The sequence below is a fragment of the Myotis brandtii genome, unplaced genomic scaffold (genome assembly GCF_000412655.1).
Source record: "Myotis brandtii unplaced genomic scaffold, ASM41265v1 scaffold92, whole genome shotgun sequence".
NCBI lineage: Eukaryota > Metazoa > Chordata > Mammalia > Chiroptera > Vespertilionidae > Myotis > Myotis brandtii.
In genome coordinates, this window is record NW_005371791.1 from 625088 (window position 1) to 650581 (window position 25494).

At 35.3% G+C, this 25494-nt stretch overlaps 1 protein-coding gene across 1 annotated transcript in view; it reads right to left on the reverse strand.

Moving 5' to 3' along the window:
- DACH1 (dachshund family transcription factor 1) overlaps positions 1-25494 on the reverse strand; it is a 441589-nt gene that overhangs the window by 248579 nt on the left and 167516 nt on the right. Inside the window, exon 2 of the mRNA XM_014532878.1 lies at positions 5859-5974. Within this exon, the coding sequence (XP_014388364.1) occupies positions 5859-5974 (116 nt within the window). The remainder of the gene's footprint in view (positions 1-5858; positions 5975-25494) is intronic.

A 25494-nucleotide genomic window follows, 5' to 3' on the forward strand; every position in this document is an offset into this window, starting at 1 on the left:
GGGCAGTAAAGGGCGACCAGGCCAGCGGAGCGGGGGGCAGTCAGGGGCAACCAGGCCGGCAGGGGGGGGAGTTGGGAGCAACCAGGCTGGCAGGGGTGAGGCAGTAAGGGGTGACCAGACCAGTGGGGGGGCAGTTAGGGGTGATCAGGCCAGCAGGCAGAGATGGTTAGGGGCGATCAGGCAGGCAGGCAGGTGAGCAGTTAGGAGCCAGTGGTCCCGGATTGTGAGAGGGATCTGGATTGGAAAGGGTGCAGGCTGGGCTGAGGGGACAACCCCCCACCCCATGTGAACAAATTTTGTGCACCAGGCCTCTAGTTTATTAATGAAGATGATTGATTCATTTATTTGTGCATTTTTATGTTATCATTACTTGTGAGTCTCCCCAGGGAATATAACACTTCGTTATAAAAAAAAATTCTCAACATACAAGGCACATTTCCATACTATGAATTTTCCCCTCAGAAGTTGAAATGTTTAATGGATTTAAAATATTACAAATGTTGATAATACAAAAAGAATTAGTGTGGATGTTGTTGTTGGTTATTAACATTTAGCATCAAAAATAAAGAATATAAACTTTAAAAATAGGTTTTTGAATTATAAATCCACATGAAAATACTTTGCTACAATCTTTTTCTAAAGAGAATAATGTTTCAATGGGATTAATTATCCGTTAATATTGCCTTGGTCTCGTATTGTTCCAAAAAGATAAAACTGCATTTATAATTTCTTAAATTTTAAATATAATGCCTATGTGCATTCAATTACTTTATTTATCCTGAACACATATTGGTTATGTGCCTACAAAGTCACTGAGAAAGAATAGACAGGCCCAAAAAACAAAACTATAAATTATTCATTTATTTAATTTGAGTGCAATTGAAAATATTTAGGTATTAGATAATTTTTCTTTTGATGTAAAATGCAAATATCTGGGACTCATTGAGTTACCTTTTAGTATTTACATAAAATTGTATTTCAAAACTAGTTTTAATTCTGCCTAAAGATAAAATCAGAATTTGGCCAAATTGCTCTCCTGGAACAAGAGAGGAGTATTTAGAATTCTTAAGTAACCCTTTTCTTAACTGGAAAATATACATAATTCCAGTTATTGGAACTCTGTTGCTAAGATGAATTTTTTCCAAACTGGTATTTATTATAATAAATGATTTATGATATGTGTTCAGTTCAAATCAATGTAGGGAGCACTACAGGAGGTATTGCATTGTGAAGCTCTACAAAGAGCCTTCTTTCTTTCATTGACTTCCACTGCTGGTTGCTATGGCATCTGATGAAGACCATAAATTTTGGAAATTATCACCATCTGCCCACACCCCCTTCTAAGGTTACACACAAGTCTACTTAAGTAACCAAAATAACAAACAAATAAAAACTCCATAAGCAATCTCAAAGGTGTGGGTTTTTTTTTTTAACTTATATATTCCTACTCAAACTAAAGCTCAAAATGGGACATGTCTCAAATAACTTAGAAGGAGATGAAGGTAATGTGACCTGGAACATTGTGTTAGATGACTCAAAAAGTCATTTTAATGTGTTGAAGAAACATATTGAAAGTTTAAACAAAAATCAATGCATTTTATGAAGTGTAAGAGGGAAAAATAAATAAACAAGTGGATAAGTAAATAAAATATACTGAAATATGTAATGTTAGAGCTGAGAAGACTTTTAAAAATATAAAAATAGTCATATTTTTTTTTCTGAAATAAACAGAGGCCTCCAGAAAAATATATTATTTAAGTCCAATGTTTAATTGTTGAAAAGAAAAAAATGAGGAAATTATTAGGTTGATAGATTTTTATAAATTTGTAAATATTAATGAATTTTCTTTTTTATATATTTTTATTGATTTTAGAGAGGAAGGGAGAGGGGGAGAGAGATAGAAACATCAATGATGAGAGAGAATCATTAATCGGCTGCCTCCTGCATGTCGCCAACAGGGGATTGAGCCCACAACCTGGGCATGTGCCCTTGACCAGAATCAAACCCAGGACCCTTCAGTCCACAGGCCAACACTCTATACACTGAGCCAAACCAGCTAGGGAAATATTAATGAATTTTCTATCTCACAGGACCAATTCTGGCAAATTTGAAAGCAAATTTGCATCAATTATGCTTTTCAAATGGTAATACTAGGAGTGTAAAAGTACAAGTCAATGTTCATAGGTAGACTACAATTTAAATCTTAGAGAGGATTTGAGATTTGGGGGGCGGAGTTTATTTTCTTATTTTTTTTTAGACTTACATCTTTATTTATTTGTCTTAGTAGTATTAGAAACATGATTTCCGAGTCTTTCAAAGATATTGATACACTAAATATATTATTGGAAACAAATTTTTAACATTATAAACTCACAAGTCAAAAACATAGTAGAAATGTCATCAAACTAGTTTGGCCTGGCTTGTATGGCTCAGTGGTTGAGCATCGACCTATGAACCAGGAGGTCGCAGTTTGATTCCCAGTCAGGGTACATGCCAGGGTTGTGGGGTAGTTCTCCAGTGTGGGGCGTGCAAGAGGCAACCAATCAATGATTCTCTCTCACCATTGATGTTTCTATCTCTTTCTCTCTCTCCCTTCATCTCTGAAATCAATAAAAATATATAGTTTAAAAAAACTAGTTTTTTTAATGTCAACAATATCAATATATAACTTTTCTTTGAGGTTAACAAAAATAAATAAAATACTTCACCATTCTTAGAAAGAAAAAAATTACATCTTTTTTTCTAAGAAAGTAACAAATATAGGAAAAGAATGTAGCAAATATAAATAAAGTCCTAGGACATAAAAGTATATATATTCATGTTGAATCATATTTCACCAATATTCTAAGTTCTTCCTAGAAGAAACATGTTACACTCTTTTGAGAACTATAAGATTTCTTTAATATTAGATTTCAGGTCAATATTTTAAGATAGTAAATAACTCAAGGATGGAGCTATCCTATATTCCCTAAAATCTAAACTTCTCCAGCTACAAAAATGATATGTAAAAAGAGCAATCATATTGAATATATTAAGATAACATCATTTATGTGCAAGAGGCAAACTTTTGGCCATTTCAAAGCTTTGGACCAATCTCTAAAAGTTGAAAGTAAGTGAAATAGGCAATAATGAACACACACACCTTGTCTTAAAGCCAGTCACTGAGCTCTACATAGCGCTAAACTGTCCAAGACCCACATTTCAATTCAGTTTACTCTCCTGATGAGCCTCTATTTCCTCATCCTTCTATTGAACATGACTGTATGAGGTCTTTTTCAATATAATGCTTAATAAGCTTAAAAGAATTTCTGGTTTCTGGGTTCACAAGATACTACAAAGAACAAAAGTAAAAAAGTAAATGAAAAAAAAAAAAGTCTGAGAACAGCACAACCAGAGAAATAAATGAAATGATCCTAATTCAAAAATAAATGCACATAAAGATAAGACGAGTTTAATTATCTTTGGTGTCTCTGTTCATGAAGCCAGAAAAAAGCCTATCAAAAATAACTTAATATTTTGATTTTGAGTTTTGGCATATGATCACCAGTTATTCACAAACTCCACGTACTGCAAAGTCACTTGATGGTGTTAAACATGTGAGGTGTTGCTATCCACATAATATGATGACATCATCTTATTTCATCATGTTTTTGGTAATAAACTATTTACTGTCTTCAACTTCAAAGTTTAAATGTTCACTGACAATTTGGAACCAGATCTTTCCTTTTAATCCTATATAATAAAAGGATAATATGCAAATTGACCCTAATGGTGGAACGACCAGAAATGACAGGTTGCTATGATGCACACTGACCACCAGGGGGCAGATGCTCAATGCAGGAGCTGCCCCCTGGTAGTCAGTGCACTACCAAAGGGGGAGCACCACTCAGCCAGAAGCTGGCTCATGGCTGGCTAGGGCAGCAGCGGTGGTGGGAGCCTCTAGCGCTAAGATGTCAGACATCCCCCGAGGGCTCCCGGACTGCCAGAGGGATGTCTGACTGCCAGCTTAGGCCTGATCCCCCGGAGAGCTGAGGGACCCCTCTTCCCCTGTGTGCACGAATTTTCATGCACCAGGCCTCTAGTATGAATATAATCTAGAACACTTTTCGCTCATCAGGTAACTGCATTTATTAATATGTGACAGTCAACACAAACTTATCAAATATAGAATAATGATTATTAAAAGTGATTACTTTTTAAAATCTCCAAAACATATAGTTTATTATGAAATTTATTGTCAAAGATTCTTAGATCTTTCTTCTAGTACACCTGAGTCTTATAAATATTAAATATGAAAAGTTAAGATTTTAGTTCCATCTGGCTTCTGCACTACATAAAAACAACAACAAATATTTGAATCAGGAAATTTTATCTAGTTAAATAAAAACCATTAAAACTTAAAAAACCACTACCTTTTTCATTTCTATGTCTCAAATTTATAATTTTTATTGTTTTTAATTTATATTTTTGACAGTATTACATATGTCCCTTCCTGTCTGTGTAATCAGAATTTCAGGCAGTAGGATTCTGTTTGAGAAATATGACTAACTAAACAAATAGAAATAATGACAGTTGCTTTGCAATTGGGTCATTTTCAGCTATTAATTTCATTCCTATGTCTTGATTTTTCATCAGCAAAATTAGCATAAAAATGGAATTCTCCATGGGACTTTAAATAATTTACTGTTAAGTTTATAATGTGGTACCTTACTGAAAAAATCAGACATATAAATCACTTCAAATTCAGCTCAACTGATGTTTGATAAAGGTCCAAAAAGGTGAATAAACTGTTCAAATGTTGACACACACAAAAAAAATGAATAAAAACATTCATTGTTTTTAAGGAGCTTTCAACCAAATATGGAATGTGAAAAAATATATCCCATGATAATATTACAGAAGAGAGAAAGACAAATGTTACAAAAGAACACACACACACACACACACACACACACACAAAACATGTTGATATGGGAATTCAGAGAAAAAAATGAAAATTCCTAGTTTTTTTCCATGGCAATTATATGCTTATGTCTATATGTATATCTCCTCAATAAACTTCTATTATGGAGATAATTATTGCAAATATTATATATTTTATAATAATATCATCATCAATGCTATTATTTTAATTTGTTCACGGGTCTGGATGAAACATGGAAAGTGGAAAATGTGTGCAAGTGAGTAAAAGAATTGATTAACACAACACTATTTGGTGAAAATCTAATAGTTATTTTGCATGCAGTGTGATATTTAAGTTGTCCATGGTATAAAGCTTATGTGGTCATGGCTATTCTCTTATACATTATCAAAATTTTAGTAATAAACACCCTCCCAATGTTTCTAATGGAAATGTATTCACGTTATGGATTGGGAGAAAGTAGGAGATCTTTCCATTTGACATAGTTACTGTCTTTTTTCTGAATGCATTTCAATCTATTTTGGAACAGTAATGGAATGAGAAGTAAACTTAGAACTGGGTTCTAAGTTAAGGGTTTGCATAACCACTGACACTTACCAGCTGCCTGACCCTGGGAAAGTCACTCACTCTCTCTGAGTTTTGATTCCTCCATAGGAAAACTGGGATAACACGTTGTTGTTTGATATTATTGAGAGGATTAATGAGAATAACTTCTAGCAGTGGGCTCAAATAAGCCTCTTCCATTTTATTATAAATAAAGAAATGATAACTATAAAGCAGTTTTGAAATAAATTTACCTCAGTAACATCTTAGTGTGCACAGAACATAATCAAATGGGTGTAAATGTCTACATAAATATATATCATATATATTATTTATATATGCTATGGCACTAGCTGGTTTTCAATATTTTTAGTATAAATAAGCACACCCATACCTGTTGGTGGAATTATCCCAGGAGACATGAGGCCAGGGACGGAATGCGGCATGATATGCGAGTTCTCTGGGGAAGTGACACTTTGAGTCCTCTTAGGAGGCCTTCCAGGTCTAGAACTGAAACAAACAAACAAAAAATTTTTACAATTAAGCTGTTGTCTTACACATCATTTCAAAGTTGTTTCAAGTGGTAACATGGACTGTAAATAAATTTGTTTCAAGGACGGTTGCTTTTGCAGTTAGATGTAATAGACTTCCATCACTAATTAGATTACATGCTGAATTCATTTTCCTCATTGAAGATCAGCCACTCTTGATGCATAATTCATAGCCTGCACCTCGTTACCTGCTTCTTCATATTAATATCTATACACAGTTTGAATTGCCTCGTTTGCATATGCTAAAGTTCTGCATGCAGCCTTCAGCACGAAAATTATGCACTAACTTGTAATAATTATTACAGTCAGCCTGCTATTGATTTATGAGACTTTTAAAAACCAAATATGTGTAGTACTTGTAATGAATGATATTTTAAGGTTCTTCAGGAAATTAAAAGGCAATGGCTGCCTAAGGAAATGTTCTGCTTGTTTGATTTAATACTACAGTTAGCTGGGAGGTGGAATGAAAGAGTGATTCAGACCTATAGCACATTTTTCGATGATATGTTTTATTACTTTGCACTGCTAGCCTGATATCTAGATGATAAATGACAATACATATCTAATGTGTGAAAAGGTCTTGCAATTTCTTTATTTTTTGTCATAAAAAAGATAAGTCAAGTTATCATTTAACCCTTATTCTATTTAAATGAACAGCCCCACTGGGTTGCCTTACTTTTAATATACTAAAACACATTGAAAAGGCTTAGGATTATTTGTAGGACATCATTGAGAAACTGTCAGTATAGCATCTTATATCTGCCTTGAGGATATAAGATAAATAAAAATACCTTGTGTTTGTGGTTTAGTAGTGCTTGTTTTTACATACCTATTATACAAGATTAATTTTTAAAATTATAAATGTCTATTGTATAATATTAATTTAATAAAATAAAAGCAGTAGGAGAGGAGGACGCAAGTATTCACTATCCTTGTATGAGAATAACATGAATGTATGTTAGCAATTTTTGAAACAAACATACTTATCATTATGTTTCCACTTTCACCCTCTGTATCTTGAGTGTGCTTTTATGAAATGCTTTTCCGTCATTTATCTGGTCAATATCTGCTTAGATATATTAACACTTCCAGATACAAACTTCATAAATTAGCATTTCCATGTTAGCCTCAGCTGAGGTTCTTTCCCCCATCAGAAGACTAGAAGATCCTACCTCTGTTATTTAATGTAAGTACTATGTGTGCTGATTCAATAAATAATTAGTAAGCACTTGTTTTCAAACTAGTACACTGTGGAGGCTAATTTGGGAGAATGGGTTCTTTAGAAGCTTATACCTTGGAGGAGTGAAGGGGGGGACGTGGGGACAATCTGGTGCATACTAATTATGGTGCAAGCTGGAATGTGCTAAGTGTCATAAAAAAGTTGCAATCTGATCACTAATTGAAAGTTAGGCTGGATGATAAGACTTCCATGTTGAGGGAAGAGAGATAAGATTTCATGGCAGTGGAAACTTTAGAAGAGAATTCTGAAGGATGAGTTAGACAGGGAGAGAAAGAATGGAAGAAAAGATTGAGAGTGAAATGGAAACATGAAATGTACAGATATACAGGATTGTTTCCACTGGGCTGAAAGCGGTCAAAAAGGTGAGGAACAGAGATTGATATGGCTGCAGTTACTGCCAGGGGCCAGACCCTGGGGAGCAAGGACATCATGTGTTTGTTTTGCTAATCTATAAGGACACTCTCCAGCTTATTGTTCTGAAGTCTCTCTTTGGCTGCTTATTTTTATTCTTCATTATTACTTTTTATCCCCAGCTGGTCCTTGAACTCCTGTTTCTTGCCTCAGGCCAATCAACAACCTTCTAGTGGTCTCCATTCAACCTGACTGATCTTTCTACTGGCAGCAGTGAGATGCTAAGGAATTATGGCTAAATATATACCTGGAGCTTAGATCTTTGCTCTTGGGATTCAGACAGGTTAATGCCTGTCATCTCTTTGGGTTTTAGAATAATGTATGACTCTGCTTGTCCAAATCTAAACTCAGCATTTTACCTATTAAAACCTAATCCTGCCGAAACCGGTTTGGCTCAGTGGATAGAGCGTTGGCCTGCAGACTGAAAGGTCCCAGGTTCGATTCCGGTCAAGGGCATGTATCTGGGTTGCGGGCACATCCCCAGTGGGAGATGTGCAGGAGGCAGCTGATCGATGTTTCTCTCTCATCGATGTTTCTAACTCTCTATCTCTCTCCCTTCCTCTCTGTAAAAAATTAATAAAATATAAAAAAAAGAAGAAAAAAGAAACAAATCTAATCCTCTTTCCTTGGTTCAGTAAAATGGCACCTACTTGATTAAGTCAAAAATCCAGGACTCGGCTGTCTTTTCCTTCCATTGTACACTCAAAACATCCCATTGAAGACATCTCTGTAATCCATTCTTTGTTCTCTATTCCCACTCCTATCTCCCAGGTCAATCTTTTATTTCTTATTTGAGCTATGATTACAGCCCTCTGAACTTTTCTAAGATCTACTCCCAACTTTGTCCCATTTGAAGCCTAGAGTCTAGAGTCAAGACAATTCTCCATATTACTCTCAAGAGGATTTTTCTAAAATGCAAATTCAACCATATTTTCCATTTGCTTAAAAATATCAATAGTTTCCTATACGATTCACATTCCTTATCATGGCACCAAGATCTTCCAAAACTTGGCCCTTGCCTACTTTCTCAATCTCACCCTTTTATTTGACCCTACTGAATTTCTAGCAATGTCATAAGTTGCTTTGTCTCCTCTGACACTACCTTTATGGATGCTGCCTTCTTTGTCAGGAAAGCCCTCTCTGCACCAACCCACTCCCATCCCCTTCATCATTCTTCTTACTAACCATGTCTAGTTAGTATCCTTTCTATGTACTATGATAGCCCATGGAATCTGCCAAGATTGTATGGCAGAGAGTATATTAAATATATTTTTGGATCCTTAAAACTTAGCTCAGGGCCTGGCTCATCATATGTATTTATTTTCTTTTATAAATTTCATTTTTTGTTTCATTTTTTAATTTCACTGTATGTATTTAAATAAACCTTAACACACAAGTTATGAAGGCTTTTTCTCAATTCCTCAAGTATCCTACCTCATCCATTCTAGTGGTCTCAAAGTTTCCAGGAAATGAAGAGTCAGGAACAACAGTAAACTTTGGAATTCTGTGTCTAAGGATAATACACACCAGAAGACCAGAAAAAGAGAATAGATGCTTTGGGAGATCTCAAGCAAAATGCCATGGAGAAAGTGGGAGAGGAAATGGAAGTTAAGACTTAAACATTTTAGTTCTTTAATTTGTTTTGCCTGTAAAGAAAATGAAATGGTTTACAAGCACTTTATCATTCAGGACACAGGAGCTGTCCTCAGGGCCCTTGCTCTGGAAGTACAAGTCAGGCTGCTAAGTAGGAACACCTTGTTTCAAGTGGTGGTTAGAACAGACCCAGTGGGCTTTTTTCACCCCAGATATCGCCAGCCCAGCCTATGACATTGCCTCCAATTCACCAATAGAGATTTACTGCTTTTGAGGTATTCTTGTGTGTGTTTTTTAGGTTTTTATTACTTTATGTTTTAAAGCTTTAGGATCTTTCAAAGCCTTCCTTTAAAATGCAAATACCCTTGATGATGGTATCACCCTAAAGCCACCAGCTAACACCCAAATGAGGATTAGTTTAAAATTAGGAGAGAGCAAGGTCTTGAGATATATATGCAAACAATGGAGGGGAATGGCAGGAAAGATTTGTAGGAAGTCAAATCACTTACCCTTTTGCCTAATAGGACTATTTGGAACCTTTCCTAGGAGTTATACCCAACTTCTTGATTGAGGGGAAGTTGGATTTTTTTTTTCTATTAACAAGACTTTCCTCTATCTCTTTATGACCTAGATTAGGTCTCCTTGGTATTTCAGCCTTAGTACAGTCTTGGTCACTAACTGCTAGAGGGTTTGATTTCAGGGGAGATGCCCTAATTGTTAATATTTACAAAAATATTTAAATTACTTTCAACAGAGCTTTAGGGGACTTCCACGAGAAGACATGTACTGCTGTAGCCAAAAGCACAGGTTGCATTGCCTTGACACATCTGGCTTTAAATACTGGCTCTACCAATTTACTACAAGGTGTGGCCTAAATCAAGCTACCTGACTTCTCAGAACATCTGATAAAATCAAGATATTTTTATAAGATGTGGGCCTGTTTGCTTTGTTAGAAATAAGTTATTCTTGGGGAGATAAAAAAAAAAACAAACAAACAAAAAACACAATAACAACTGAAAAGTGGAAGTGAAACAGCAAAAATATTTTCTTGCAAAATGATCAATTGTTCCAATAGTAGCTACCTTCAAATCTCCTTTATCTACAACAGCAAGGAGCTCTATTCCAGAGAATCAGAACAGCTGAACTCTCCTAGTTCTAATCAAAGCAGAAGACTTCACTTAAATAAATTATTACCCTTAACAGCTTGAATGAAATCAAATTTATGACTTTGGTAATTGTTTTTGCCAGCTTCACACATGAGCCATAGTGCAGCCCTAAGTATTTTCAACCATCTGCATTGAAAGAGGAGAACAATGGCTTAGAGATGTCCAAATCCAAAACCTAATATCTCATTTACTTAGGAATCCACCCAGGTACACCCTTCCCTGCAATTTTGAATATAAAGGTTGCTTTGCAAGATAGATCACTGGGTAGACTTCTCTCCTTACTTTACATCATTAAATATGTCTCATGTTAATTTCTGTCTCTCTACCACAACTATTTAATGTTTTCCAACTCTTCCTAGTCCATTTATTGTGCTTATTGAGGGTGAAGTCAAAACAAGCTTAACAAAAGGAAACAAAAGTGATATGCATTAATAAGAAGCTAAGTGCATCAAAGAGTTGGAGGCATTTGAAATTTTAGAGGGAGGGTACATTACAGATTTTTTTTTAATCCCCAAACTTCTTCCTAGACATGATCTTCTGCTAATTTCTTCAGTAATTTTTGAGAAATTAAGTTCAGTTATCTTCCTGAGAGCTGGAGCAAAAAAAACAAACATGTAAAATCCAGAGATTGTGATGGTTATAAATTGGGAAATGCCAAAGTAGTTAGCTACCTACCAAAAAAAAAAAATGGTTCCAAATCCTACCTGCCTAAAGAAGGATTCCATTCAACCATTCAATTTTTTCATCCATTTATCTAAGGCAAGTAGATACTACTGTACAACAGTAGATATTAGAGTTGCAAGAATAAAAACACACTCCCTTCTCTGAGAAGGAAAATAAAATTAAATAGCCTGTGGGATAATAGTGCAGAAGAAAAATACATAGCAGCAAGTGAGCATTGATTTTCGTCTTGGGACAAAAACACGCATTCAGGGGTGAAAGCAGCTTGCTCCATTAATCTACAAGAGTTCATTTGCCTTCTCTAATCTATTCACCCTAGGAAAACTCCAATTGTGTGTTTATATTCTGTAAATTTTTTCTAATAAACTGCTTCTTCAAAGCCAAGTCAAGATATATGACAACTTTATATAGAGCATGTCCCAAAAATATGTATACATACTTTTGTAGCTAATAGCTGATGAATGTTTCTTTCTTTTCAGTTTTAACCCATTGGAATCAATAATTATTCAAAGTGTGTGTACATTTTTGGAGGGAAACCCTGTATATAGTCAAATATATGTCACACATATATTCTAATTTCTAATTCGAAAGGTACAATTTGCTTAATGATTTAAATGCCCACTTGAACATTATGAGGTCATGAAGAGTGATGTTTATGAGGAATTTATGAGAAAATGTTTGTGTTCTAAGTAAAGTACAAAAGCAAAATACAAACCTGACAATAAGGACATAAAATAGCACAAGAGAGATAGAGAAATTAAATTAAGTAAGCAATAAATATGTATAGAAAATAGAGTAGGAAGAAACACTGAAATATTAGAAGGTATTATCAGTGGATGGAGAATCACATAGTTCTAAATCTGAAGATTTTAGTTTATCTGATATAAGCATATATTATATATAAAGTATAAAAACAAATTTTAAAAATTAATTTGCTTAACATTACAGTGACTCTGGCCATGTTTTTCAGATAATTCATTGTAGACAAACCATAATTCTGGCTAAATTTAATCAGTGCTTGAGGTTTATCTTTATCTGTAGCAGAAACCAGATATAATTTATCCTCTTAATCTTTCCTTTTTTTCCATTTCAGTTCTAAAATCTCTAATAAAAAGCAGATAATTATATGTAAAAATATTACCCTTGTGACTATAAAATTAATCTAAAATATGAAAAGCACAAATAATCATTGATATCTTCTAAATTATATTAACCTCATGAAATTGATCCATCAATGTAAAAGAATGCAAATGACCTCCTAAGATTAACCTATGTATATATTTCACTAAAAGAAACAGCTGATTTATAATCCTCAGTTTAAAAATGGGTAGTTTTCCCTTAGAAAGACCCTGTTAATTTGTTAGTTGAATTTTTTGCTTGTTTGTTTTTTTGAAAGGCAACAATATAAATAATCCAAGGAAGTTGTGAATAGCATTATTTTCCTTTTGCATACAGTTGTGTGTGTTTTTCCTGTAGCTGGTAAAACTTTAAAGGATAAATTACTTTTTTGCAATTATGACAAATGTGCTCATTTTCTCAATCTCATATCCCAAATTTGTTCAGAGGTTTTGTGTTTGCTGTGTAGGTATGTGTCCCAGCCATGTTTAGTTCTCACGACGAATAGATTATGAACTAACTCATCAAAAAGATGATTTTCCACAGTCACCAAAATACTGAATTCCCTGGGACAGGCATAAAAAGATCACCCACTGGCATTTGAAGAGCACCCTAGGATTACTGGCTGAAGAACACAATACACACAATACCTCAACTGTTTACATGCCAGTTGTTATAACTGAATTGTTTCCCCAAAAAATTTATATGTTGAAACCCTAACTCATGTGATGGCATTTGGAGATAGAGCCTTCGGGAGGTAATTAAGTTTAGATAAAGACCTATCATTGAAGCTCTCCTGTGGGATTAGTCCCCTTATAATTAGAGACACCAGAGAGCTTGCTTGCTCTCTCTCTCTGCCATGTGAGGACGCGGAGTGGAGGCAGCTCTCTACACACCATGAAGAGAGCCATCACCAGAAACTGACCATGCTGGCACTTCCAGTCTTCCAAACCATGAGAAACTAAATTCCTGTTATTTAAGCTACTCCATGTATGGTATTGTGTTATGGCAGCCTGAGTAAGACTAAGAGGGCAAGGAACTCTATACATTAACTAAACAAATACATATACAAATACACAAAATTAAATTACTAGTTAAAAGAACTAAAAATAAAATATTAAAAAGGTTCTGTGCTCATATTAATTTGGGAAATGTCCATTAAACCTATTAAACCTACATGTATTTTGTGGAAATACTTTACAAATCCCCAATGCTTTTAATATTTTTGTTTTGTGGGACAATTTCTCAGAGCTTTCACTATGCAAGTATCTATATATATAAACTGCTAATATGCTAAGTGTCCAACCGTTTGACTGTTCAACCAGTAGCTATAATGCACACTGACCACCAGGGGCAGATGCTCAATGCACAGGCATGGAAACATGGAACAGACTGATGAATCTCAGAGGGATAAAAGGAGGGGGAAGGGTGGGAAGAGATTAACCAAAGATCTTATATGCATACTAGGGGCCCGGTGCATGGATTCATGTACCAGTGGGGTCCTTCTGCCTGGCCTGTGGGGACCGGGCTGAAACTAGCAGTCCAACATACCCCAAGGGGTCCCAGATTATGAGGGTGCAGGCCAGTCAAGGAAACCCACTGATGCATGAATCTATGCATCAGGCCTCTAGTGTATTATAAATCTCTAAGAATGTGGTAAAATAGGCATTTACTATTTTATTTTATATTTATTGTTTTTCTAGGAAGCTTGTTTAGAGACATGTGCTCTTAAGGAATCTGTTATTCCTAAAAGTATGATTATATTCAAATTATGGATATTCCTCATTTCTCAACATCACTAAACCATATTTTGTGTCATACATTGGTTACATGACAACTGTCACATGAGAGTTATTTTCCAGGGACCTGGAAAGCAGCAATTCACATATTCTAAGTGTTGATATGAATTGATAATTACTCAAACACAAGGTTAAAGTGGGTAAACTGAAATCATCACTAACAAAAAAACAGGAGTTGACAGTAGCTACTCTGGTGAGAAGAAATGATGCATCTGATTGCAAAACTCACACTATCTAGACCTGAAATTGTACAGGAAATTTATTTGATACAAAACCTTTTTCAAAGATCATTGAAAAAATATTTGAAGTATCCAGGTAAGTTGGAATTATTAAATACGAAATGAGAAAACACCACAAAATAAAAGTTAAAACAAATTGGAATATGACTAAGCTACTACTTTTAAGTATTTGTAGATAAGTGTTAACCATCAATGACAGTCAGAACTACAAAACAGAGTTCCTGTTTGACAGGTTACATACTTGAGATAATCTAGTCCTTAATGTTTGAAGTCCTTTTCTCCATTGTTAGAATCTCTACATTAATAATATTAAGTCCATAAAATATATTAGTTATATTAACCTTACAATTAATGTATTCATCTTTGTTTAAATTGCTTAACTGAGTGAATATATTCTTAGATTAATTTTTATCAGAAGTCTTGAAATATTCTTGCTTCCACTTAAATTATTTACTTGCATCAATGACAAATGACACCTTATAAAGATTATCTAGTGATTTACCATAAAAATGTGGTCATGTTTTATAACTATTTTGTGAATTAAAAAAACAGCTTAATGTAACTGAATGTTTTAAAGAAATATCAATTTAATACTATTTATTTTTACATTTCTGTAGCATGCAATATACATTCACGTGTATGATATTTTCTCCAGAGAGAACACTGTTTGTAAATTTCATTTAGTGACATGTTTATCTAGAGAGCTAAATATTTTAACCATTTAATCAACATAATTTTCTCTTCTTCCCATAAGCATTCCAAGCCATAAATGAGTCTACCCATACACATCTTTTTTACAATTATCTGCAAAGACTGACTAAAATCCCCAAAGGGACACGTCCAAAATAATTGGAAACAATTGTAAATGGCTTGCTTAAAATTTTGGGAGGAGTTAAAACTTTATTGGCTTTTCCCTCACCGTTCCTCTCATAACTCAAAATCATATTCTACAAAATTTAATATTAAAATTATTTCAAGTAAGACATGGGAATCTCTAAACCAAACTTTTATTCAAAGTATGGACTCCATAGTCACAAAGAAAACATTTTATTCTTGTAATTTGTCTATTTGAATTTTAAATGACTAGGCTTTCTCTGTAATTACCAACAGCTACATTTTGTTTGAACTAAAAGCAATGTATCCAGTCTTTAATTTCACTGGCTCATGCCATGGCCCTGTTCATAGTGGCCCTGGTTAACTATCAATCTGTTTTTGCAGATTATCTTGAATTTGGTCCAAGTATACACCCATTGTTTCAATGTCAAAATAATATCAAACTGTCCTCTGTAAGGGATGCCATTTCCAGCACTTTCCAAAATTTTTCATTTTGTTTTAGATTAGTACATAACGTTTTTAAAAAATCACAGTTGTGTATGTTGACTAACTACTAGGCGCTATGTGATCTAACTCTTAATTTTCTTAACAGACCTTTAAAATAAGTATTATTATTATCCTTATTTTATTGATGAGGAAACTGAGACAAAGTAAAATGCCTTACTCAATATGCCACACCTAAAAAGTAGTAGTTTGGGCTTGGGTGGGGGCAAGGATGAATAGACAGAGCACAAAGGATTTTTAGGGCAGTGAAAATACTGTGTGATACAATAATGGTGCATGCATGTTATTGTACATTTGTCCAAACCCATAGAATGTAAAACACTAAGTGGGAACCCTAAGGTAAACTATGGACCTTAGTTGTGTGATTATGTGCCAATGCAGATTCATCAGTTATAACAAATGACCTACTCTGGTGGGGGGATGTTGATAATGGGAAAGACTTTGCATTTGAGGGGGCAGGGAATGTTTGGGAAATATCTGTGTCTTCTTATCAACTTTGCTGTAAACCTAATATTTGCCTAAAAGAATTGTCTTTTTTAAAAAGTAGTAAGAGCCAGGTTGTGAACAAAGGCAATCTGGTCCAGAGATCAAGCCGTGAGCAGCATGCAATCTGCCTCTGTAGTATATTTGTTAATTTAGTCAACAAATATTAAATGTTAATGTGTCTGACCTTACAAGGTGTGTTGAAAATACCACAATGATTTGTCACTGACTTCAAGTAGCCCACAGTCTATTTTCAGAAATAGATAGATATGTAAAGAATCACACACAAAAAATTCTGTTAAGTACTGCAGTACACGTTCCACAGGAGTGTTGTGGAAATGCCATAGTGAGGGGGATTCAGAAAAGATAAAGTGTGATTAAACAGGAGTTAGTTTAATCACTGAAGAAGAGGAAGGGGTGCTAAGTAAGGAAACATCAACAGAGGCACATCCCCCTTACACACACACATGCATGCACACACATGTACGCACACACATTCAATGAAATATTGAATTAATCAAAGCATTGCTCATCTTTTCTTCCTTAAAATGGTATCACAGTCTATTTACACACACACACACACATGCACACACACATGCACACACATATGCACGCACACACACTTCTGTAATGAAATATTGAATTAATCAAACCCATGCTCATCTTTTCTTCCTTAAAATGGTATCACAGTCTAACACACAATCATTTGCATTTTGTTTCATTGGTCATACTCATTTCTCCATTTATCTCTATACATCTGACCTTAAAAAAAATGTTAAGACACGTGGCAGGCACTATTTTTAGTCAAATATCTTTAGGATATTATGATTCATTTAATTAGTTTAAATATATCTTTGTTCTTATGTGTTAGTTTAAGGGAATTGAAGTCCATTGGGGTTATATAATCAGCTGTGTAGATAGACAAAATCTGACTATAACCAGTGAGTAATCCATCTCCCTTTCAATATTTTACTTTAACAGGGGCTTGTATCCATGACAAGGAAATTCGTTTATGATGCAACAGTTTTATTTTAATTTTCTATAATTATTATATCAATATTAATCACAGTTGCTACTATATATTTTTTTATTTGCAAGATGAAAATGTTTTGTAAGGAAATTATCACTAACCAACAATGAGGAAGGAAGAAAACTATAGTATGTGTGCATCAATCTTTATGTTCTGAAGCTATCATAATCATAAATTTCCAGTATAGTAACTAAATCCACACACAAAAAAGTTTGTTATAAGCATCTTCACACATAAGTCACAAAAGTAGAAACAATCGTTAGGTTTATACTAAACTATCCTAAGAGATGTAGTTTCAAATGAGGGTTTAAAGACACCTATTAAATCAGAACTCAGAAAATCTTGTCCTCCTGCCTGTGAATGCAGAGATAAGATGGCTGACTCAACCTAAAATGCCTCTTTTCACTTTCCACTGACAGTTATTTGTTTGCTACCTCTGGAGAAAATGTACGTAACAAATTTGTTTGAGAAACATGTTAGGAAAAAAATACTCCATCTCCCTACACTGTGTAACGCATGGGGAGCTGTCAAGAAATGTAGTTGTGAAGTGCAGAGATTCTGATACCAACCCCACAGTGTAGAGACCTCCAGACAACTTTTTGATACCCCCAGGAGGACTGTGAACTAATGAAGGCATTATATGAAGACAGACAAAGGTATGCTGTTTTCAACCTGCAGCGACTTAATAACATGCTTAATTCGTTACCTGACATAGATGTTACATAAGCACCAAACATTGCTATTAATATGATTTACATTAATTGAATTCTATTTAATGCATTATAAAAGCGTTTTCTTTAATGAATGGCCTTTTAATACTAATGTTCAATATTATAAGAAATTATGATATAAAATCCCTGCACCACAGAGTCGGAGAAGACATGACAATTGTCCTTTCAAGCTTGAGTAGACATTGCTGTATCATGGGATTCTGTTCTAGAATACTGTGCAGAGGCTGCTTTTAAAATCCCAATGATTATGCTAATTTTTATATTCCCTTACTTATTATTTTGTACCCAAATCATAATAAAAAATACTAAAATATATTGCCTGAATAGTGTTATTCAAATGGACTAAATAATAATCGCTTATATTTAGATCTGACATATTTATATGCACCAGGAATTGTGTTGAGCACTCTGCGTATATTCCTTCATTTAATTCAATAACTCTGAGAGATGCAAATATTATTATTTCTATTTTATAAATATGAAAAGTGAGTCAGATATGTTGAAATATAGTGTCACTACAAATAAACGATAGACTTTTTTATTCATTAATTCCAATGGGGGAAAAAAAGGTTTTTGGTTAAGTCTTGTGCCCAACATTACATTATACAGAAGTCTAGACAACAGGAATTGAATTTTATTTTTTAAAACAGATTACAAAATTCCTTATTTCAGTCAATTTCTTTGTCTGTTGTTAGGGAATTTTCTAATATTTAAAACCCTGCCTCAGTCTCATGATCAGAGAAACATCTCAAAGTCCATGCCTGTAGATCTGGTGACTCCTTCCAACGTGTCTTTCCTTCCAGCATTATTAAAGCCCACAGACAAGTGTTGGGTAGACACTGGGTCCTGAGTCTAGTCCTAAGAACTATGACAGAAACAAGAACAGTAAAATAGAACTTTTTCTTCAACAGGAAGCTTCTTTTTTTTAAAATATATTTTATTGATTTTTTACAGAGAGGAAGGGAGAGAGATAGAGAGTTAGAAACATCGATGAGAGAGAAACATCGATCAGCTGCCTCCTGCACATCTCCCACTGGGGATGTGCCCACAACCCAGGTACATGCCCTTGACCGGAATTGAACCTGGGACCTTTCAGTCCGCAGGCCGACCCTCTATCCACTGAGCCAAACCGGTTTCGGCAACAGGAAGCTTCTTATTGGTAGCATATATAGCTCTTTATGGCACTGAGTCTAAAGTGATTTTTAATAAAAAAGAGGATACATTTTCAGGTAATATAAAATGAGATGTGGCATTTACAGTGGGTCTTGAAGCATGAGTGTGATTTTGATTGATGGAGGTAAGGTGAGAAGAAGGCATTGAAGGTTTCCAAATGGCACGATCAAGGGCCTGAAGGTAAAAAAGTATGTGGAGAATGGGTGAGTTAAGCCCAAATGAGTACTCTACCTGCACTGAATTTCTAGACCATATTTGTAGATATAATTTCCTATATGATTTACAGTTCCAGCTATATTGTAAGGCCTTCGAAATAATAACCAAGGCTTGTTTTCTCGGAAGCCCTACCTGACTTTCCAGTACAGAGAGCCAATAATGGTGTGAGTACAGTAACGTTGACTAACTCAACCAAAAGGAGGGGGTAAACTTGGTAACTGAAGATAATACTGTAAAGTGCAAGGCCAAATATTGAGTCTAGAACAGGGCACTCAAGAAGGGCAACGCATGATCTAATTTTAACATCCCACATTAGGAAAGTGATAGTATGTGAAGTATAATGGCTCACAATTTTGTAGATTTTCATGAGATTAGAATAAAATTAAGTTAGTTGCTGTTGTCAAAATAGAGAGTAAAAATCATCAGTTCTAATATTAACAGACTTTACTATGATTGTCATTATGCTAACTATTCTGACCTGCATTCCATGATTGACTCCACAATAACTATCAGGTAAATATTGCCATTATGCCCATTTTACAGATGAATTGAGTGATTCCTGGAGAAAGCATAAGTAACTTGACCAGACTGCTGAAGTAGCAGAGCTGAATGTCAGGAACCAGGTCTAACTGAGTCAATGTCCACTGTTAATGGCCCTACTAACCATAAAAATGTTTCAGCATTGAAGAAATTTATATCAGCAGTAAACAGCTATAGGTAGATGGTTTTGAATTTCCATTTCGAGGCCTTATTTCTATTCTACAACTCTGAATATATTTATTATTTTGAAACATATTCACCATCTCCAAAAATAATATTTCTGTCTCCAACCCTTTGCACTTATTCTTATTACTTCCTAGAATGCTCTTTAGTAAGATATCTCCAGGCTCCACCTTCTCTAACCCCATCCAGCATGACTCTGGGTCCAGTTACACCTCACGCATTTTTAGCCTGAGCATGATGTAGAAATACTATATGTTTACTTTTTTATCAGTAATTCTCTATCCAGGTAGGCCCCGTGGGGGTAAGGATTTTTAAATGTATTTTGTTCATTGCTGTGTCCCCAGATGATAGGAACCACATCTGGCACAAACACAAAGTGAGTATTCAATAAATATCTACTAAATGAGACAAATAAACAAAAAAAGAATGAGTAGGTGAAAGAAGGAATAGATGCTCACTGCTGGTCTATGGCCATCTGAATCTGCATTGTCTTAATAGCTATTTAAGTACCTGAGAGGCTGGGGCTATGACATGTCAGATTGTTTTGTACCGTGTCACTTTGTTAATGATGATAAAGGGGAAGGCTGCTGAGTTATAGCCTTCTTTGCATTATCCTACCTCTAACTGAATACTATGGATCTATCTTAACTCTTCAAATTAATGTGGTTGTAAAGAGAAGACTCCATAAATTCTTAAACGGATGGCAATCTGTGGAGCTTGACATCATGAACCAAGGTATTCTACGTCCAAATATGTACATTTTGAACCTGTTTTAAAAATCTAGACACATGCACCTGAAAATTTAATTCACACTTCCATAATAAGGTGTACATTTATAATCATTGGATTTAATCTATGCTTCTAGGTCTTCAAAAATTAATCTTTGGGTTAAAACTTGATTCTCACAGATTCTTCACTAGATAGGCAGGGTTGTATATTAAATCCTAAAATACTGCATTTCATTCCACTGGGAGGCTGCATTATTCAAAAAATGGTATCTGAAGAATTTACTAGATATTTGAAAAGTTGGAAAAGATTCCCAGTTTATGCATTTGAAGAAGTAGATTAAGGAATTACATGCTGGAAAATTGCAAAATACTAAAAGAAAACTATCCTTGGGATAAGAAAGAACTTTGTAAGCATGACATTAGTGCCAAAAACTAAATGATTGATAGAATTATCCACATAAAAAATAAAAGCATTTATAGGAATACTAATTTTGAAAGATAAGTGACAAAATAGGAAAGTGCTTATTGCCCCTAATTTATGAGCAAAGAATAATTCTATATTAAGTGGTAAAAATATGAATATGAAAATAACACAAATATGCAATTAATAAACATAAAAATATACAATTTCACTAGTAAATAAGAAATTAAAAATCAAATCAAATATAAAATATCACATTATGCCCATCATAGTGGCAAAGGTAAAAAATACTGACACTATAATGGTACATTTATATATAAATATTGCATAATAATTTTCAAGGATCATTTGCCCAATGTATCAAAATTTAAAATATGAATACTTGTAACCCAATACTTTCATATTGACAAATCTAAGAATTCACACTGAAGTAATAATGAGGGATATAGAATATGTAAAAATAAAACCATAGAGTTTCATGTAAATGTGTTAGGTTGAATAAATTAGGACATTAAAATTATATGTATTATAAAGCTATACAAAAAGGATACAGAAAGAAAAACATGTCCATGATAAATTTTTATGTTTTATAACAGTTATAGTATGATCATATTTTATATATGCTATCAGTGGTTTTCCTCTTCTATGTTATATATCTTTGTTTTCTTACTAGTTTTCTAAAATTTGCTGAATATTTAGCAATAAACAAGTTTGTGTGTGTGTGTGTGTGTGTTTTTTAATCAGGGAAACAATAAAGTTGGTAGAGCATCCAGAGATGGATTCAGTGATATTCCAAGAAAATTATCTTTTAAACCCAAGGAAAACCTAACATTTAAGGCTCTGAAAATTTTAGAAGTAAATTGTGCATGTACAGAGAGTTTTATTTTAGAAGCATATGTATAAAGTAAAAATAAAAATGTTTAAATAGATCCTAAACTACCTGCATGTAAAGAGCTATCTACTAGACTTTATTGACTAGAATTTATAATTCAGTTATTTACCTGCCACAGGTTGAACAGCTTAGGGCAAGTTTAATTTCTAAAAGTCCAGTATACCAAGGGGAGCTGCAAATGCAAAGAAACATTTTTTTGTCACAAAATATTCTGTCAAGCCCTAACTGGTTTGGCTCAGTGGATAGAGTGTCAGCCTGCGACTCAAGGGTCCCAGATTCGATTCCGGTCAAGGGCATGTACCTTGGTTGCAGGCACATACCCAGTAGGGAGTGTGCAGGAGGCAGCTGATCGATGTTTCCTCTCATCGATGTTTCTAACTCTCTAACCCTCTCCCTTCCTCTCTGTAAAAAATCAATAAAGTATATTAAAAAAATATTCTGTCAAAAACTTAAAGAAAAAAAAAGATGATAAAAATAAATGAAGGCATTAGGGTTGCTAACTACATTAAGAACTCTCAACTTTCTTTAATGACACCTGGAAGTGTTCAGACATATATTTTGTTGTTAATCCTCACCAAATATATTTTTCCATTGACTTTTAGAAAGCATATAAGGGAGCAGAAGAGACAGAGAGAGAAACATCAATGTGAGAGAAGCACATAAGTTGGTTGCCTCCCAAACACACCCCCACCATGGCTAGGGATGGAGCCTGCAATCAAGATAGGTGCCCTTGAGTGGAATCAAACCCGTGGCCCCTCTGTCCTCAGTCCCATGCTCTAACCACTGAGAAAAACCAGCTAGGGTAGACAATTTTTAATTGCACTTCTTTTTTGTTAACATTTAGCCTGACTTTTCTGAAAAGTAAACTAAATTTTATTAAATATCAAGGTCTCCCTGTTTGAGTGAGAAAGAGTACTATCTCTCCCTACAAGATGTGGCCTCTTTCCCTGGACAGTGTGTGTTCCTCAGTGGCCCGCAGATACCGGGGTTGCAGGTCCAATTCCCACCCCCAGTTGGGGAGTGTGTGGGAGGCAACCAATCTTTTCTGCTATGTGTCTGTGTCACATCCCTCTCTCCCTCTCTCTCTCTCCTTCTCCCCCTCCCTTCCCCCTTCTTCCTTCCATTCTCTCTAAAAATAATTGGGAAAAAATATCCTCACTCCTTGGGTGAGAATTAAAAAAAATAATAGTAAAAGATAGCCTCTTTGGGGTAGAAGTATCATCATAGTCTTGGCTGGGTTCATTGACAGGATTTACTGTACCTGAATGAGTGGTATATGGTGAGTACTTTATAAAAAAAGCATTATCCTATTATTTAAGACTAGAAGCCAAGTGCATGAAAATTCATGCACTTGGGGCGGGGGGGTCTCCTTCAGCCTGGTCTGCAACCTCTTGCAGTCCAGGACACCTCAGAGGATGTCCACCTGCCGTCTTAGGCCCACTCCCTGGGGGATCGGGCCTAAGCTGGCAGGTAGACATCCTTCTGGGAGTCCAGAAGTCCTCGGAGGATGTCTGACTGACGGCTTAACATCGCTACCACTGCGGCGCTCACAGCTATCAGCCCGGCTTGTGGCTGAGCAGAGCTCCCCCTGTGGGAGCGCACTGACCACCAGGGGGCAACTCCTGCATTGAGCATCTGCCCCCTGGTGGTCACAGCAAGTCATAACAAATGGTCATTCCACTGTTAGGGTCAATTTGCATATTACCTTTTTATTATATAGGATATCAATCTAAACAGGTTGAAAAAAGACAATAGAGTTTTGCTATAGAAAATATAATGGACCAACCCAACGAATTTCTCTTCTTTGCAATGTTCACACAAAATTCTTCATAAAGTTGGAAAAAGGATTTTAAGGGCATGCCAAAATTTGGATTAGCTCTCTCAACTAATTTTTACAGTTAGATATTTGAAATTGCTATATTCTCAACATCATGTCAAAATATTGAACTTTTTTTTTAACAAAAGCAATAATCTAGAGGAAAACATAGAACTATCTAGGAACTTTGGTTTCCTTCAATTTATTTTAATTAATTTTCATCAATATTTTTAAAGCAGTGCTCCTTTTCTTATTTAGGTACTAGAGGCCCAGTGTATGAAATTCGTGCACTGATCCCTCAGGAGATGTCCTACTGACAGCTTAGGCCTGCTCCCTCTGTGGGAGGCGACTGGGCTGATCAGGGGAAGGCACTGCCCCCATCACTCCACCACTGCTGCTGTCTCTGGCCTCCCTCTGTGGGAGGTGACTGGGTCGATCAGGGGAAGTCGCCACCCCCATCACCCCACTGCTCCTGCCACTGCCAGCCACTGGCCCTCCTCGGCCCTCACAGCCACTGCGGCCACCTGCCCCCACTGCAGCCACCTGCCCTCCTCAGCCCTCACAGCTACTGCGGCCACCTGCCCTCCTCAGCCCTTGCAGCCGCTGCAGCTTTGTCCGGAAGGATGTCTGGAAGGACATCCAGAAGATGTCCGGAAGATGTCTGGTCTATCCGGTCTAATTAGCATATTACCCTTTTATTAGTATAGATAATTCCTGAATATATACTGCTAAAAACATTTGGCTGCATGGTCTTAGTTTTAAGTACATCTTTCCTGCTACTTTTTCTAGATACTGTTTGCCTGAGCACCTAAATGGATGCACTCTGAGAGCCTGTGAGAGCACACGACACTCAAGTGTGCATGCACACACTGACACAAAAACACACACGCACACACACCATTTGGACACATGCTGGCATTCTCCATACATGCTGAAGTCAATGAAGTTTGAAAATGGACAGAGAAAAAGGAAAAAATTGATCACAGCAAAAACTGGGAGACATTCCTGTTTTTAAAAGAGCAAGTTGAGGAATGGAGTGAATAGCTTTAATTTACATAGTAATTTTAAGAAAATGCCTTAGAGCAGGTTAGGTCACTGGGACTACTAGACTAGCCCTGTATGCGCAGATATACAAATATTCTAATATTGCGGGAAAGAAGGTGTCCTTATCTTTTTTCCCCCTGTGGAGCTAGAGGAAATAATGGGAACTTTATATTTGAAACTAACAAATAATGCAAGTTAATGTTTCCAAACTTTTCACATCCTTCCCCCCGTAGCATTGAACTGCTTAAGAGAACTTCAAAGTAAATTAATTGTTAATAAGTTCAAAAGCAAAATCCACTAATGTTAACTTTAACTCCAGTTAATGTAAAGGGTTCTAAATTTTAACCTTAAGAAGTGAATGATTTTCTACCTTTTCCTGAATTATAGTTTAAAATATATAAAACCAGCACTTGACCTAAAATCTAAAATCAGACTTGCTAATAAATGTCTACCAGCTCTTCTCGATCTTACAGTGTGTATAGAAGATATTTATAACTTTCAGAAGGACTGATATATGTACACATACAAAAATGAGGTATACACAAAAGGCTGTTAACTGACAAGCAAGACAGCAGTGTCATCTAACAGAAAGATTCATTTTAAACAGATTTTTTAAATAAATGGATATATATATATATA